Source organism: Neodiprion lecontei, chromosome 7 (genome assembly GCF_021901455.1).
Source record: "Neodiprion lecontei isolate iyNeoLeco1 chromosome 7, iyNeoLeco1.1, whole genome shotgun sequence".
Lineage (NCBI taxonomy): Eukaryota > Metazoa > Arthropoda > Insecta > Hymenoptera > Diprionidae > Neodiprion > Neodiprion lecontei.
In genome coordinates, this window is record NC_060266.1 from 25,268,389 (window position 1) to 25,286,843 (window position 18,455).

At 48.6% G+C, this 18,455-nt stretch overlaps 1 protein-coding gene and 1 long non-coding RNA gene across 8 annotated transcripts in view; one reads left to right on the top strand and one right to left on the bottom strand.

Moving 5' to 3' along the window:
- LOC124295531 overlaps positions 1-18,455 on the bottom strand; it is a 172,546-nt gene that overhangs the window by 17,452 nt on the left and 136,639 nt on the right. For 4 of the 5 annotated variants that reach the window (XR_006905484.1, XR_006905481.1, XR_006905482.1 and 1 more), the window contains exon 5: positions 12,446-12,633. This is a non-coding gene — a long non-coding RNA (uncharacterized LOC124295531). Of the gene's footprint in view, positions 1-12,445; positions 12,634-18,127; positions 18,418-18,455 lie in introns of all 5 variants that reach the window. The other variant, XR_006905483.1, reaches the window with a different exon arrangement.
- Positions 13,237-18,455, top strand: part of LOC107222259 (neurotrimin-like) — a 122,744-nt gene continuing 117,525 nt past the window's right edge. For all 3 annotated transcript variants that reach the window (XM_046745931.1, XM_046745933.1, XM_015661538.2), the window contains exon 1: positions 13,237-13,897. In XM_046745931.1, coding sequence (XP_046601887.1) covers positions 13,726-13,897 — 172 coding nt within the window. In that variant the 5' untranslated portion in view covers positions 13,237-13,725. The remainder of the gene's footprint in view (positions 13,898-18,455) is intronic.

Here is an 18,455-nt window from a genome sequence, read left to right on the forward strand (position 1 = left end):
CTTTCTAAGTGAATTTGCAGCAGGGGTATAAGGACGAGGAGTAGGTAGAAAAGGGAACGATCTTTCCTGGCTTGTCGCTGTCGCGACTCGTCTCGATGGGGATCACCTCTCTGTATCTGACTGTTTCATATTTAAAGTATATTTTCGTTGCGTTAAAAGTAAGGCCGATTCCGCCTCCGTCGTGGTTCGCAGTCTGGCTCGCGAGGCAGGCCAATAACTTTCCCGTCGGCGACGCGGCATCATTTCCGGTGACTCCTCCGATGAGGAAACATGCCACTCAGAGCCTTGGGTTCGCGGGCTTATAACTTACTTCGGCTCGATGTAGCCGGGCGGTTCAGCCGCGCGGTGGGGACCGGCATAGAACTTGTGTCCGGCGGTACGTCGGCGTCACTTCCGAAATATGAACTTCCTAAAAGGTATTATCGTTTCGATTGGACAGATTTATAAGGAAAAATCCTGACACCCGGACCTTCGCGTGTAATTGTCGGATGGGGTAAAGACGTGGAGGTGGCAATTGGGATGAACCAACATCACGGACCGTTTCCAGGCCGCCATGCCTTCCGGTAATTCGCGAGCAAACATTCGCCGCTCTCTCCGCAGGAGTTTCGCCGCAGAGTTCTGCAGCCGCAATTCCTAATTCCGCGAACGGAATACCAAACTCGCCTAATACAATCAATTATATTACTCGGACAAACATTTCGCTCTTATATGTATGTATGTATATAGGTATACGTATATATACGGTTACATGTTGTACAGGTACGTTTTTACTTGAAAAAAAGCTGGGCGTGCTTGCAGTATTCCTCTTCCAGCTTCCTCGCCTCGAATTCATTTATTCCTTCAATACAAAGGAGGACCGCAAATCAGCGACGAAAATAATTCTTGTCGGAAATATTTTTGTCAAACTTTCTAACTAACTTCCTTCTCCCTACCGCAGAGCTTGCAGATATTGAACTTGGCATTGTTTGAGAGTAATTATTGTCCGACGGAAGGAAACTTGTCTCCTCGAATGCTGCATATCAGCATGTCGATACCAAAATTCTCTAACTCTCTTTCTCTCTCTATATATATGTATATACATTCTGACAATCGTTTGTCAACATTTACGGCATTGTTGAAATTTAGGATATTATTAAGGTTAGTATCTAGAATCTGACAACATTACAATCCGAATGTACCAATTGCTATTAGTGCTGGTATGAGTTATCCGACAATGAGATGAAATTGTAAATACATTGTTACATTGATGTGGTTGACTATACTTGAAAGTTTAACCTCCGTTCAGTTGGTATGTGCTTGTGGTTATGTACTGCACTCTATTGCCCATGTATTGTAATTAGATACCATCGTTTCGTTCTAGCCTGATCAACGGCGTATCACTCTTAAATTTCTCTCCTTATCGCAGTTATTTTTTTTTTCCTCCTTGTTATTCTATCCGCAATACAATACTACGCTGAGAGATCTCTTCTTCACTAGTTTTAAGTTATTTTATCTTTCAAGACCGTCATTTTGTTGTCCCTGGTCGCAAAAAAGATACGTTCTATTCTATTCTATTCCATTCTCCCTGTCTCTCTGCTTTCACTTCTCGATTCGATAACCATTCAGGGCGTCCATGAATATTGCATAGCAGAACTACAGCTTCTGAATCTACAGGCAGGCGTTACAATTATAACAGCAAGACAGAGAGGCACGTGTTACACGTCCCGCAACACCCGCGCTTACGTGTGTACGATATGGCATTTAGCGTTTTGCCGAGGAAGCACGAAACCAGCCGCGCACCCTCCGGCTAGCCGTTTAGGTAGGTACTTGACGACCCGCCACACGTTTCCGCCGGAATTCGCGACGCCGGTCAAGGATGCCATGCTAGGAGTTTTTTCGCGACTTTCGAATACCCGACCCGGCCGTTATTCCCCAGGTCGATTGACGAGTCCTCGAGAATGCGGCGGAATCGGACCGAGTTTCCATCTCGAGTCACCAGCAATGCAATTATGCAAAGACAGAGTAACGACTAGGTACGTGGCTGCAGGGTAGGTTGGTACCTACTCGGCTAGATTTCATCCCCGCGACCACCTCGCTCAAAGATTCGCTAACGAACTCGCGAAACTCTCGGTACTTGCGCACGGAAAGGGGGTTTTAATTCTCCCTGAGGAATTCCTTCGCAGCTGGAACGAGTGTGTACCTGTCGGTGCTCGGTGTTAGAGGGACGCGAGACGTTTCCGACGGATTGATCGGCGCTTCCTTCTGGTTTCGGGGACGGAGAAAGTGAAGCACTTCGCGACTGGCGTATTCACGGTTAATGAATCCGGCCGACGGACACACTGGCGCGCGATTAGGATTCGAATGACGAACGCAGAACGCGTTTTCACCCCCACGACTTCGGTAGGCAGAAGCGCCGCGTCCCGGGCCGTTGAGCAGACGAGTAAACTTTTTTCCTCGATTGCCCGATAAGAGAAGTTAAACGGAGTGGCAAAAGTAGTCTGAATTCTGATCCTGTTCGAACTATCGTAATAAAGAATTCGGGGCGAGGAGAGGAGTGGAGGGCGGTGTCGCTCCCGAAGGGGCGAGAGCCAGAGAGTCCGGACCACGCTGGCTGGCTCGTTCGGCCCCAATCTTCCAGATTGCCGTGTCCTAATTTATCTGTTTTGTATCTCCTCTTGCGCGAGGCGATTCCCCCTCTCAGCTCGCTTCTTTCTTCTTCCTCTTCTTCGTCTTCGTCTTCTTCTCTCCCTCCGTTATTACGCTTGGGCTGTAAATTAAACATAGAACGAGGAGTACCTGGTCCATGTACCCTTACCACCGGGCTAATCATCTTTTGTCCAATTGATCCAAATGAAAGGAAGCTCGAGCCGCGCCAAGTTGCACCTCGTATAATTCGGAGGTTGGTTCTTGCCCCGTTCGGGGTGAGAATTTCATCCGAAACCGGGTACCTATACCTGATAGTTCCATAATACGGTACGACTTGAATTACAAATCGACAAAGGCAACCGCGGCACAAAGCGGTCCGTGGGCTTGAACCACCGCCGTGCAGAGGGAGTGATTCGCGGTGGGGAGAAACAGACAAAGAGGGGGCTGAACATAATAAATCATAAAGTTTTACCGGGGTCGGGTCTGCTCGCCGTGCCTTATATCAAGAAGTAGTCGAATTCGTTGGCTGAGCCTGCCACACACTAGCTACACCCCGAGGATTTGATGTATTCCATATAATTACTTTCTTCCCTGAAATCTGCGCCCGATCTTTAGAGCGCTCAGCCGGCGGAGGGTTGGGTAACAGATGTTACGACCACCGAGGAGGGTTCCTGGAGTACATACATATGTATACATCCGCCCACCCACGGGTCCGCTTGTTCGTCTGTTAGAGGCATGGTTCAACACGGCGAACAGGTGTGCGCCCCCCTCGTTCCTAAGAAATACAACGCCATCTCTGAGCTTTCGGATAAGTTCGCTTGAACAATTACTAGAAATCCTCAGAGTCGTGTCCGAAGAACGTCACCTTGAACTTGAAGAGGATTGATCAAACAACGAAGGTAACGTATGTTACAGTAGACTGAAAACTAAGCGATACATGTGTTTTTGTTATCTGTCATTAAACACTTCAAGGGCGTGAAACCACCCTCCAAAGTAAGGAAACATTACGTTTTTCGTTTCTCGGTAATAGTAAACTTTTCCAGTCGAATTGGTTACAAGGTATTACGTTCTTGTTGGTGAAACTGCCGAATTGCGCCTTGACATGCCTTGTTTTGAAGGGTGGTTTCACCCCCTTACGTTTTAGTCTACTGTAACATATTAGAAAAAAAATAAAATCGGAGAGATCGACCTGGTATATCTTCCTTGTCGGTCGTCTTCTTTTCGATCTTGGAGTCAGCTTCGTGCTCGATGACGTGCACTTACGCTTGTCGTTCTCGATTTATTCGGTCCCGGGTTGATTTCGCTACTATCGGGAATATTTCGGGGTCGAATAGCGTCCGGTCGGTGGTCCGAGATTTTGGGTCTGAATTGCTCGAGGATCAATTAAGCGAGCCGGGTTCTGTAATCGACGTATCAGCCCTGCACATCGTCTCGTTGGTTGAACGGGGCGCGTCGGGGTCTCGTTGGAGTCACCGACGTCCCTACAGTTTCGTTCCAGGACCCGCCCCCCTCGTCCCCTTTGCGAAGATTCACACCCCAATCAACGGGATGCGAGTATTTACGAGCAAAGCCACGACTCTAGCCATTTCTCAGGAAGTCGTCGTCCTCGTCGTCTTATTTATCTCCTATATCTCGTTCTTGCGATACTTATTTTTGTTTTTATTTTCATTCCTATATTTTTCCTCTCTTTCTTCCTCTCTCTCTCTCTCTCTCTCTCTCTCTCTCTCTCTCTCTCTCTCTCTCTCTCTCTCTCTCTCTCCGTTCTTCCTCCTCGTTTTATCTCATTCTTCGGATCTGCTCGCACACCGGCCACCCTCTCATACCTATACGAACTCCGGCATCGTATAACTCCGCCGCTGGTCTGCATCCAGGGAATTGCGAGGGCTTTGAGATATCGCTAGCCGAATACTAACTACTAATTAGCGACAACAAATGTTTGAGATACGCGCATCGCATCGAGCCGGTTTCCCGACAACTTCACCGTACGACCCCAGCCGTGCAGCGTATTCGGCCATCTTATAGATTCGTCGGGAATCGTCGTTTCGAAGGTGATCCTCGAAGGTTATAATTTTTCTGAAAGACTCAAGAAGCTGAGGGGAGAAATCGTAGGGATCCTTCAAGAAGGTTTTTTATCGAGGTAGGTATACGAGTTGCCGAGCGTAGCAGCTCGTACAAATCCAACACACATGCGGTCATCCGCGTGGATGTCTCAACGGGTAATTTTGAGTTCGGGCCAAAGTCACGTACTCCCTCATTTCAGGATTCGATATATTTTCCCCCTCCCCCTTCCCCACCCTCCCTCACCCCTGTCTTCCCGCCCAGCGACACAAGTTGAAAATCGTCTCTCTCGTTTGGCGATCTTGTACCTTACAACGTGACGATGCCACCCCGGTGGTAAATAGAGAAACGAGGAAAAAAGGCGAAAACGAAGAAGCAGAAGAAGAAGAAGAAGAAGAAAGAAAAAGCCCTCGGCACGTAAGGTCGCAAGCTCTCGTATGATTTTATGTCGAGATAGATTTTGGCCACGCTTCCCTTCCCAAGAAACTACCGAATAAGAAGAAGGAGCGGCGAGGCGAGGGTGGTGGTGGTGGTGGTGGTGGTAGAGGGTGTGTGGTGGTAGAGTACATTTCCGCGGTGTGGAGAGCTGCAGGAACTGCAGATATAGATAACGGCCGGCAGAGATGCCGAAGCCAAAGCAGAAGCAGAAGCAGAAGCAGGAGCAGAAGCCACCCTCTCGTCGGAGGAGAGGGGCTGCCTGGTCGGGGGTGGACGTGATCTTTCATCGCTGCTTGATTGGCCGGAGGTAGGGTGAGAATATATTGTCAACACGGGGGGTCAGGAGCCGCATGTCGGGTGGGACAAAACATTTAAGGCCCCGGCTAAACTGGCAACAATAAAAGGAAACACCGTTGATGAAATCAAGATCGGGGGCGATGGAAGTTGCGTGGTACACCACACCACGAAAGCTGGGAAAAATACCTGGGCTGTATCGAGCCGGTGCAAAGTATGAACGAAACGAAGCCAGCCGAGTGATTATTCCTCTGAAAAGCAAGAAACAAAAAAAAAAAAAGGAAAAAAACTTGAACACCGCATATTTGGAAAGTCGTGCAGGTTCGACAAGGCCGGGTCTTAGCTTTGCTTCTCCGTCAAGCCGCGACTGGATACGGTGTTTACCTCAGACAACGACTGCTGATTTTCTCCGAGACGTCGTGGCCCCGAAATTGTACCGCCAAATGCAGGGTTAGGTGGCGTTAACGCATTAGACCGTTTCTAAGGCCTCGCTAAGGCCGCCGCTAGGCCCTCCTAGGCCTACCAATTCGCACGGCGACACGACCGCTAAACTCCGTCGCTGTTCTCGGCTGCGCTTTAAGCCCCGACGAAAATCTTATGCTAATATCTGGCAGGCCCCCGTTGGTGGCGGTTGCCGAGCTCTCGACCCCCCTTCTCGTCGACGTTGAAATAACCGCCGCCATCAGCCTTCTTATACCTACTCGATCTGATGTTTACACCAAACGACGAAAGACGGGGGGGGGGGGGGGGGGGGGGGAGGATAAAACCCTGTTAGAGTGCAGGGGAAAAAGGGGGAGGAATCTTCTTTTTTCAATATTGTCTCTGCGAGGGCAGATGAAAGGCGACACTTTGTTTTCCACGCGGTATCGCAAGCCATTGGACGACGATACCGAGTACAGACTTCACCAACGGACGGATATCTCTGATTCCGGGCTTGCGTCATCGATACTTCGTCGAGGTGTTCGCGGCGTCCGTCCGGAAACGTCCCTTTTTCCGTGTGACAACGCGGCTGCGATATTCCCTTAAAGACATCTCTCCAAGCGGTGTGCGATACCCTGTCTGATAAGATGGTGTGAAAAATGAAATAAAAACAAGAAAATGGGATACGTAAGAGGTAGTTTTTTTTTCTCCCCGTGTAGCTGGGGACGTATTTCGAGTACGTCTCGAGAGGTATATGTATAAGCGACAACTCGGTTTTTTCACACCGTTTTCCCACGCAAGCTTTTACCACTGTAATCGTATAAGAGGCGGGATTCGCGTAGGACGTGTCACCTCTCAGAGTCGGAAATTCAAACGGATTGGAGGCAGAACTCTGCTGCGCTCTGAACCTCGGTTTCAACTGTCGAAAAGATGTGCTTGCGACTAGACGTCCGGAGTTGTTAAATATTTTCCTTCAACGGCAAGGATCAACTAGGCTGTAATTGTTACACGAGTGGATTGAAAAATGGTTGAGAATGACTCGCCGAGTGAGCACGTCTGTTCTGTTGAAGGCTGTGTCGACAACTAACTTATTTGAAATTTAAGGAAAGCATGGAAGGGACAAAGTTTTGGGAGAAGGTAGAGAGAAGTTGGAACAAGGGTCAGAAATTTACAGGATACAGGCGTGGTAGGAAAAAAATGTAATCAGGTACTTGGACATCTTGGGAACTAGATGTGTGGTTGTAAATTATATTTTGAACTTGTCGAGACTTTTGCGACGCAACATCGACTTTCTTGTTTCCATCAGCAACTGCTTTAAAAGAAAATCCTAAAAATGGGTATGATTTTAGACCGTCCCCTCCTCCACCCTTATTAGCAGTGGGATAAGGCTAGCTTTGGAAAGTGCAAGGTTTCAGATGTTGTAGACGATTAGATATATCATAAGGGTTAGACAAGTGCCAACCCGTATTCCAGTCGTTTGTCAAATCCGATTCGTATTACCGTTACCCCTAAGTGAAAAATCATGTGACCAAATTTCCCGGTAAACATCTGGGACGCCTCGAGGGCTCCTAGAAGGTTAAAAAATAAGTGTAATATCGCTGCTCGATGTATCACGGAGCGTGTAATATAATCATTTGCCAGTAAGAAGCGCAGAGGCACGTCTGCCTTTCCATATATCCCTTCCGTCGAGTAGTTGACTCGCGGATAAATTCATATCACGACTGTGGGTTCTTCTCTCGGTCCTCTCTCTTTCTCTCCAGGCGTTAACACGCCCTTGTGTAGTTATACCATTGTATCAAGTGAGGTTGATGATACATAGACTTAGGCCGGGTACGGATAGGCCGCTAATTATTCACACCGGGAGCTGAGAGAATCCCCCTGGATCAGTGAAGCCTTTCCCTCCGCCGAGATTTTCCCCGTATAGACAGTCGAGTACGCGGTATCACCGCAGCCCACAAAACCGAACGAATATGTTTATGTTCATTTTCATCTACTTTTTACCCTCCCTCTTTCTCTCTCTTTTTCCGGCGGAGGTGTCGCGATCGGGTTGAATCCTTCCCATACGTACGGTGAATCGGACCCCGTGTAGACCCTGAGAGAGAGAGAGAGAGAGAGAGAGAGAGAGGGAGAGAGGAGAGAGTGGAAAAGAGTGGGTGGCGTAACCGTCCCTTCAACGTTTTCGTATTCAGCCGGCGACTCGGGTGGCATGACGTCACGTACGACGGCGAGCGTCGCGCGGGGTTAGGGGGTGAATTTTTCGTCTGGCGAAAAAACGAGGGTTAGGAGATTTCGAAAAGCCGCGACGGGGAAGGAGAGTGACTCGGATAACCGCGGTAAGAAGACGGGCGAGGCCGCCGCGGCACACATAGGAGAAGAAGCTCTAACACGCGTCGGTTCTGTCCACTGAGCCACGTGACAGCTAATATCCGGGCAGGAAACTAACACCATCCCTCAACCCTGCACCTCGTCGACGACGAGAACTTCGATGCGCCAAGCGGTCGAAACTGCGCGATCGGGACCGAACGTTACGTTAAAGGAGCAAACTCCATCAGGCGATCAGCTCGAGGGATTTCGGGTGTACAGAGATTTTGCCAAATTTTGATTCTATCCCTCGGGGCTAGGATTCGACTTCTTCTTCATCATCATCATCTTCTTCTTCTTCTTCATGTCTCAGCTTGGTCTGGATCCGACAGAAGCAGCCGCGGGGTATCGAGGCGAGGAATAAAGGGAAGGAAATAAACGATACAATTACATAAGAATTAGGTTGGTACAGGGCACTCAAGACGTCGAAGGGCCCGCCTTCAAAGGCCGCCGACGAGAAGGGAAGATTGGTGAAAGTCACGTCGTCGTTGCACCTTACAGGCTCTCTCCGCAGAGGACAGATTACACCTGTCATTGGTGAGAAGGGCGGAGGGGAGTGGAGAAGGGAGTAGGGAGGGACGGAGGGAGGGAAGACGGGGCATGAGGTTGAAGGTTGAAGAAGTAATAACCGAATCCAATATTCGTTCCTTTCAAACGACCGCCCGTTGACAAAAAGTGAAATTTGCTTTCGAAGACAGGACTGTCAACGGCAGGGCTGCTGCCACGCCGTTTCCACCCTACCTCGGTATGCCGCTGTTCCTTCGCGGCCATCCCTTACCTTTCGCTCCGTGACGCGAACTCTTTTTAACCGATACGGTCCGTGCTCGAGAACGGTCGGCCGATATTAGCCGACGAGATTATGGGCATTGAAGTCCTACGTTATGTATCAATCCGGGCGCGTAGGTTCTGAAGCACCTCCCCCCCTCCCCCTTCGTGTCTCGGTTAGGCGGGACTCGATACATTTTACCAATAACGCAATTACATGCAGTGTGGTGCCAAAGGGTTGATCTCATTTCTGCACAAGACGTGGCAGTTTCTTTTTCATTCTTTTTTTTTTTTTGTTTCTCACATCTTTCTAGATTTCTTTAAACTTTTTTATCGTTTCAACTGTCACTTTTTCTTCCAACGCTCGATATAGCGAATAAAATTATAAAACGTTCTGAATTTACCCGTAATTAAAAATGGTGCGAACTTTTTACTTCGTTCGAGAAATAAGCTTGATTCGAGTTCCGTTGCCATAGTTAAAACTTCACAGTGAGAAACTAATCACGAGTTCAAAGTAGTTTACACTTGACACGAAAATTGAATGCATCGTAGAGTGGAGAGTTATTCGGGACGGGTAGGTATGGAAAATAGTGCTGTTGCGCGTTGTTATTGTCGGAAATTTGTAGAAACCTGGAGCTAGAAAACACGATGAGTAACGCGTTGTCCCGTTTCGTTGCAGGGAATTGCAGGTTTCGGTGAAATTCCGAGCGTCATTCGGAATTCCGTTTCGATTATCCGCCGCAAGTGGGGCGATACGAGACAGGAACGCGAGGAATCTAGGTGAAAATAATGAATGAGGGCTAATTGAAAGTTCCTTCAAAGGTGACAATTGGGATGACGAACGAAGAATCCTACAGCGAAGAAAAATTTCCGAGCGAAATGGGAATAGAAGAAGCCCCGGGTGTAGTTCGGTAATTTATCCGTCGCTGGCGTACTTCTTTATACATTTTTTAAACTGTATCCCCGTTTTTGCATTTTTTTTTCTCTTCTTATCTCCTCCGGTTCTTTCCGATCCCGAGGGAGGGAAAAATCGGGGACAGTTAAAACGCTCGCTCGTTAATCATACGCGAGAAGTATTTCTGAAATAAAAATTCCGTAATTACCTACTCCGTAAGGAATACGCGGCTGCTGCAGTTTAACGGAAGACCCAGGGGAGCGAGAGGGGGAAAAAAGAGGTGTAGAAGCAGCAGAAGAAGAATAATAATAAGAAAAAGAAAAACGGAAACGGAAAACGAATAAAAGACGAGACTTTAGTGAGACGGTTGCTCGCGTTAACGTTGACGGTTCTGCGGAGATTTATTCACAAGCCATGAGAGGAAGAGGGCTCGTGAAATCAGGATGAACGGATATACCTCTGGAATCTAAGCTCGGTAAAACGCGTAGAATGAAATCGTGAGGCAACGACGAGGCAGCTCTCAATAATTACAATCCGATTGTCCCTCGAGAAGAAGAGGGATAAAGAGAGAAAGGGAGATTTGAATAGTGAGTTTCTCATTGGCTCGGATGTATTGACTGGTTAATTGGCTCGAGAGACTCCGCAAGTTCCGAGCCTTCCGTTCGAACGAACGTAGTTCGTTCCTCCTTCGTTCGATTGTCTCGAAAGAGTTTTGTATCGAAGCGGGGCGAGGTTCGAGGGGGGGATTGGCGGGTGTCGAACCTGGCTCACCCGCCTGTCGAAGTGTAGATAATCCTATTAGCGATTGAAAAAGGCCGCGAGCGAGCGAGCGAGCGATCGAAGAAAGCGAAGTGCCTGCACGCGCGGTACAATTTCTTCGGTTGGCCCTTTGTCTCTTCAGCCCCGAGCTTCACGTCGGAGAGTTTCTTTGCATCCCCGTCGTCTCGGAGCTTCTGCATGGATGCGAAAGAAGAAACTCCCGAGGCGAAATCGCGTCGGTGAAAGAAACGACCGCCCGGTAATTGACCGTTGCCGTACGTCCATCGACTGGGGCGGGGGTGGAGGAGGTGGTGAAAATCTGAAAGGGCTCCGAGCGAACGAATTCAGGCCCCGACGCGGTACACGTACGTATAACGCGAAGCGCGCGGCAAGAGAAGAGAGGAAGACGGCGAGCGTTATCGTACTCGGTCTGTATGTAACCCTCGGGATGAGGGAGGAGGAAGGGGAGCTCCGAGAAATGATTCAGCGGCGAAAATGAATATAAGAGTCCAGCTGCGACCGAGCAAAAACTCTTCTGCCGATTGTCACATCGTCGTTTCTCGAACCCTGCGAACCCCGACCTCTATCTCTCACTCCAGCTTACCGGGGCGCTGCCAAAGCTGTTCGCGCCGCTGCTGCCGCACCGGAAATTATTAAACACACTCTATTCCCCGTCCGCATCCATCATTTTCACCATTTGGCAACTGCCCGTTTGCCCCACGGTTCCCCTTTCTCGTCCTGACTTCTAATCTCTTACACCGCGCCCGCGTCTCACCGTATAACGCATGCAGACGGTATTGTGCCGCAGCTTAGGACGCGCAAGGGTGAAATGCCGAAAGATTTCTTCAGAGCTTTCCTCAATTTTTATCAAAGACGTCGTTCCCCTTGAATGCTCGGTGATTTTCTTATCCGTTGGAGGCTGTCCCCGCGGTGTATCCATTCGACGTTCCAGGGTATAATCGTTGATTGCCGGGAAGCGGATTGCAGGGGGTTGGGGAGGGGGTGGGCTGGTGATCAAGGAAGGCCGCGGAGATATCAATCAACCATCTAATTCTTGTAATAGCTCAAGTTTTAGTTAACGAGCGGAGTACCAAAGTTGAGGGAGTCTCTCTCGCCCCCCATCCACCTTCCGATAGAGACTTAATTGTTCGGAGGGAAAATTCTTGGAACGATAAGCAGATGTCAATCTTGCCTCCAGGTGGTGGATAACTTCCTCCCCGGGAAACTAATACCTCCGAGTATAGGTATACCGGTTCGGAAGAGAGGAGAGGAGAGGGGAGGAGAGAAACCGCTCGGCAACGTTCCGCCCGAAGGCGTTCGCGGACGAGTCGAGATGTGACGCCTGTCAAACCTCCTGATACTCCGGGCGCATAGTCGTCTAAAAAGAAATCATGGAACTGACCCCGAGATGAGACAGACGCGGCCGACTCGACGGTATTATACGTACGTATGTATATGCGCGTGTCTTTCTACCCAGGATTCGATTACCGGGTAGGGACGCGTGACATCGACGGACCGCATCCTGCAGGACGAGACACCGCGTAATGGATTTTTCGGTCTTATTTAAAAGTCAAGGTAGGTATTATAACCCGCGGACGCGGATCAAAATCCACATGGCATTTTATCATCCACGTTTCTCCCTTCAATTTCTTCGTTCTCGTGGGTCACGCGGCTTTTCCACGTTTCCAAGATCCATACCGATCGGGTTTTTGCGAAAATAGTTTGAGCTGCCGGTATGATGATCAAGGGACCACGGCGTCAAATGTCGTGTAAAAACATCGAGTCAGGGTTCGAAAGAGTCATAATTAATACTGGTCGTATTATTATTACCTTAGAAGTTACGAGACCGTGCAGCAAGATGTTCTCCAAGGAGATGGTATCGTCAGGTTCGGTGACTGGAAATCTTGAATAATTCAACCACCATCTTCTGTCACTCAGACCAGTGTTTCGGACTCCATACCGCACGGAGGACTGTCGAAAATTTCTGATGGCTCGATGTGATACGGGTTGAAAAAAATCTGAAACAATATTAACGGAGAAAAATGAATGAAATGCGAGATCCGTCGCGATCGTGTAAAAACTGACTCAACCAAGCTGACAGGTCTTTTGATAAATCCGACGAGACGTTTCGAATCTCTCGCTTTTCGCTCACCGAACACGCGTAGTTCTACGGTGTTTGAAAATTGATCACGACGGTGAACGCCGGGGGAAAAAACGTGGTTGAAAAACCGACCAAACATCGAAACGAGAAGAAAATCTCGCGGGTGTAAATGCAGGGCTGTAACGGAAGATCCTCGCTACGGATAAGAGGCACGAAATATGTGATTCATGCCTCCGGCGAAGATTTAAAAATCATCGAAAGTTAAACAATGTCAGGTGCGCGGGACGGGGGGTGGGGGACGAGGCAGGTCACGTGCCGACGACGAGTCCCGCGCGGACGCTAAGAAAGTCGAAAATCTTAATTTGAGAGTCCCGCCTCCGCGGTCGCGGGTGCGGCCTCTCCTACCAAGCGATTGGCTCTCGCGGCGGGTTTCGGGAGGGGTGAAACAGGGTGAAACAGGAACGGGGGTGGCAGAGATGCGCGGCGTCGCGTCCGACGCTCCGGGGGACGATGCGGCTCGACGCCAGTCGACGCCGGGCGTCCCGACAGAGCGGCCCGCCGAGCATCCGGAGCTAGTCTTAGCGAACCGCGTCCTCGCGTTCTCGCCGCGTGTCTGCGAGCCTCTCCGGAGAGATTTCTACGGCCGCAACGGACGATATACTTTATCGATTCTCAGGGTTATAAGAGCGAGCGCGCTCCTGGAGGCAGCCGCGTTTCCGCCCCGTTTCTAGACGCGAACGATGTTCAGGACGGACTTGATTTTTTACAAAATTTTGACCCTGTAACGTCTAAGCGAAAGTAATAAAAAGTGGGACTGGAATTTGCTGCGGGGAAAAACACGCGCCGGGACTTGTAATTTGAAAAAACTACTCGAACAAACACTGTCGAATAAAGTTAAACGTTCGGTGGTGTTCTTCGGCATCGATGCTCAACGGTCGGAGGGAGGAAACAGCGTCGAGGGTGCCGGTTCTTCTTGATCCGAGTGCAGTGCCGAGATCCAACTGACGCGATGCCGGAGCCAGGATTCAAGGACTGTGGTAGCCGATCCGACAGGACACGGCGTCCCGAATTCCGTCTGGGACTTGTTATCAGGGTACCGAAGATGGCGCAGATCTGCTTCGTCGTTAGTCTCATCCTGCAGATCCTGAGGATCGGACAATTGGCCGCTGCAGCTACCACTGGTAATTTAAATCTCGCCGTTCGATTCGATACAATTTCATTTCGCAACGCGGAAAACTCATTTTACGAAGACGATGTGTTTGGATTGGGGAACGTTTACCGTGAGTCACGTTAAGCGTAGGTCAGAATTTGTTTTTCCAAATGTACACTTAAATACAATTATAGAGTGTAGATCGCAGTCGCCGTGGAGAGATAAGAACCGAAATCGATTGATTTTCGTCCTGTGAAAAGATGACATTCGATTACATTAATCATCCGAACACGGTGAATGATTAAAAACCGATTATTGGTCCGTCTTTTCAATTCAAACAAAGTTTGTTGTCAGGGATAGAGGGAAGAAAACGATTTAGCCTCTTTACGAAGAAAATAAAATTAAAAAAATGTATGGGAATAATAAGCAGAGAATTTAAAAATAATCAGATCATGTTATTTGATTTCTGATTGAACAAATATCGAAGCAATCAGAGTAGATTGAAACTAGAATAATATGACGTCAGCCATGCTAAAGTACATCGATGTGTCAAGAATTAAGTGAAATTTAATTCCAAGAATGACGATCATGTCTGAAATTTTTTTTTTGTTGCACTTTTGCACCTCTCTGCTATATATACAGGTGTAAATATTAGAGTTTTTTTTTTTTTAACGCAAAGAACAATCAATTACGCGTTTACGAAGAGAACAGCAACGTTCGATAAGACGTCAAAGCTATTTTATCACCGCCACATTCTAGTCGCAATATTTTCATACCCCTCGAATAAATTGCTTTGAAATTCTCACGGTAGTTGGGGAAGACGACTGTTACCATGAATGTGAAGCAACCCAGCAAGAATCGCAGATTGCCTTGTGCAAATAAAAAGAAAGACAGATGACTGTTGGAATAAGAAATGCGCAACACCAGATCACACGTGTGTTTGTGTAAATGTAGGGAAAAAAAAAAAATTCTCTGCACAGCAACGTTGAACAAAGATTACGAAATATTAATACAATATTATTGACTGTACGGAAATTGTTTGTCTTTTAATATCCCTAGAAAATCCGAGTACTCGGAGAAATGTGGCTTATACAATTTTGTTTCCCGTTCACCCTCACGTTTCCTCGGTATCTCTCTCCCTCCCAGCAACGATGAAGAATGATATGCCGCAACCTCGGAGGAGTCGGGGAGGGAGGAGAAACGACTAGAAGCTATACGACGGAGGCATTAACATTATAACTTCTAATCCGACCCCCTTCATTTCGATATAATCGAGCCTACCTATACGTGCGCGGTTATCTAATCGACGGATGAGTTATTAAAGGCGGTACGATAACCGGCCGTAGGGGTGGGGAGAGGGGGAAAACCGCCGCCTGTTTCACCCCCCAACAGCAACGTGGAGGGGCATTATCTCGTAGCCGGAGGGGTGCCATCTGTTTCAGTCATAGAAGTAAGTCCCTTAATATCAGACGCAAGGACCAAGGAGAGGGCTCGGAGAAGATAGGTGAATTACGGGAAGCGGGACACCCGGCAATACGTGCGCATCTTCCCCCCCCCCCCCCCCCCCCCCCAAACTACGATGATACATCAAATTTTGCAGGGCGCAAATTTCGCGTTCTTTCTTCCACCTCTCCTTGTCTTCGGCCGAAAAGGAGAATAGTGTAATTCTGTTTTCCAAGAAAAAAGCACAAAAAAAAAAAAAAACACCATTTTCGCATGTCACCCCCATTTTTTTCGCGAAGGATAATATGTATGTACATGCGCTACGTGTTACGATATCAGTCGAAACCACACTCGTTCTTCACGCCCAGCCCTTCCTTGCCTCTGTATAAGTAAATGCCTCCAGGGTACATATGTTTCAGCGGTCCCTTTCCCTCCCCCTCCCCTCCAACTCTCTCTTTCTCTCTCTTTAGTTCGTTCCGTGCCCGCGGGGCGGCGGAGGGCGGGGGAAGCCCCTGGAGATTCACGCTTCATGCATTTTATATTTCGACAGACTTTGATTCTTAGCCGTCCCCTCCCCCACGACCCCCCTATCGTCTCATCTCGCCCCATGCGGGGGGCAGAAGCAGCTCTGCGGATCGACCCTCAACCTCCTCGTCACCACCGTAGCTACTTCGTCTTCTCCCGTGGCATCAATCTTTAATCTTTTGGCGAGGAATTATCTTTGATCATCGTCGCCGGCTGTTACATTGGGCATACCTTCCACCACCACCACCACCATCACCACTAATATAATACCACGGCCATCACCGCTATTACCGTAATATCGGGACGACTTATGACGCGCGAGATGCACGAGGGGGCGGGGAAAGGATTTGCGGGAATCGACGGGGCGATACCTAGTTGCGAAATTAAAGAGAGTTTCCGCTTTGATTGGGGGTTGGAAAAGTCAGAGACGCGGAGGATTAGTCTTTGATACTGCCACGCAGCCTGCAGCCGCGGAACGACGACGTTGGGCCCGATGATATCGGACCTCCGGAACGGAGCCTAATCTGTTCGACGCCAAGAAGAAGAAAAAGATTCGGTCGCCGCTGCGGTTTTCGCGCCCCTCGTCGTGGAAAAGTCTTATTCGGTAAAATCCCCGCGATTTCGAAAGTTGGCTTACCAACTTGCCGAGGAAATACCTTTAGGTATACCACCGACAACTCTCTTTCTCTCGACCACGCACCGCGATTCCCCCTCCACTTTCTTCTTCCTATTCTTATTTTTATTCTTATTCTTATTCTTCGTCTTCTTCTTCTTTTTCTTCTGCTTCCAGTTCTTGTTTTCTTCCACCTTTTTTTCTCTCCCACTCATCCTCTTCGCCCCAACCGACTGCCCGAGGTTTCGGGTTAGTTGAGTACGTGTTAGCCGTGGGGGTTGATGCCGGTGAGTCGGTTCTACGTGAAGCATTAATATTTTATCTCTCAACCCTGGGATTTCCGTCGTATATACCCTACCAGTGCGGAGAAGACGACACGGGGATCGAGGCTGTAGGTGCAGATCTCAACGGCTAGATCCGCCGCGCGACCGCGGCAAAGGAAGAAGAAGGTGAGCCGACAAAGAAGGATGAGGATGTGAAGGTGGAGGCAGGGACGGGCGGGGGGTGGGTTTAGCCCCTCGCGAAAGGATTACAAATTTGGCTTTCAAAGGACGGACGGAATTTTGTTGGCTCTACACACACCCTCGGCTTCTCTTTCTCCTCTTTCTCTCTCTCTCTCTCTCTCTCTCTCTTTCTCCGCAGTCGCAAAATCTTCTTAGCCCTCCTTCCGCTGCTCATCATGCGTGTGTTGAGCGTACATTCGTACACTCCCGACTATGTATCCAAGCCGGCACTTTTACTCCGTATAAGTCTCTCCTCTCAATCCTCCGTCGATCTTATTCCCTCTTATTTTCTCTTTCTCCCAATCTCTCTCACGCTCTCTCTCTCTCTCTCTCACAGCTCGTCTCCACGTCATTTTCAAACCCCGGCCTTCCCGGTAGCCCGCGCGGCAAGAGACAGTTTGACGTTCCCGCCAGCTAACGTTGTTTAACAATTTGCCAAGTTTCACGTCCGTCGGGAAAACCGTCGAAAGTAGCTGGTACCGAGGTAATAGCTGGGAATAAGAAGGGAGAGCCGTGATTGGCGAGCGTCGATCCGGACGAAATCTTCAAAATCGAGATCGGATCGTGGAATCGATCGACCGCGAAAAATCAATCATCCTCATTTCCTGTACTCTACAAATGTTAAATCGTACACGAATGTTACGTGATTTCTTCCTATGCTTCTTATTCTGCTGGTACAACTTTCCTCTCCCCATCTTCTTTTTTGATATCCAGCGAGATTTCTACGAAGGGCCGCGTCTTCAGCGGCTTCTTCTCCTTCTTCGACTTCGTACTTTTTCCGAGAGAGGTAACAGGGCAAAAAAGTATATTAATTGCGCCCTGTGTTGCGGTGTTATTAAATTCTTATGGAAATGCGCGCGAACCTCCGACCAGCCTGCCGGGAGTCGACCGACCTCGTAAACTTGGCTATTGTGTTAGAGAATCTAAATAATTTCAACTTCTCTACCTCGCTCGTTGCGAAAAAAAAAAAAGAAGAAAAGTAGGATGAGGAAAAGTGAAAAGATAAACACGATAAAAAACGAAAGGGGGGTGGGGAGGGGGGAGGAGGAAAAACGAACAAAATACTGCCTAACGATTGTACCTTATATATAATATATATATATATATATATATAATCCAGTCGAGGGGCCAGTTCGCGAATTTAAAGAGGGCAATCAGATATTCAGATGATGTTTACCGAATCAGAAGACTTCTTGATTTTTTTTTTTTTTTTTTTACATCGCTCCATCTCTCTCATTTCCTCTTCGGCTTCTCGTTCCCCGCGTGGAAGTTGACGGCCTCTGCAAGTCGTCGTCGTCGTCTCTTCGCCTTTGCCCCGGCATTTTCCCCGGCCCTGATGTACACCCCTGCAACCTCTCTCACCAACTTGACAATTCGGTTAGGAAGTTACCTGCCTCATCCCCGACTCTTTTACCCTCCTTGCTTCGGCAAAGCGACGCGGTACGGGGCTCCGCACGTACTTGTACACTGTATAGAAATGGAAAAATAAAGTACAACCCATCCGG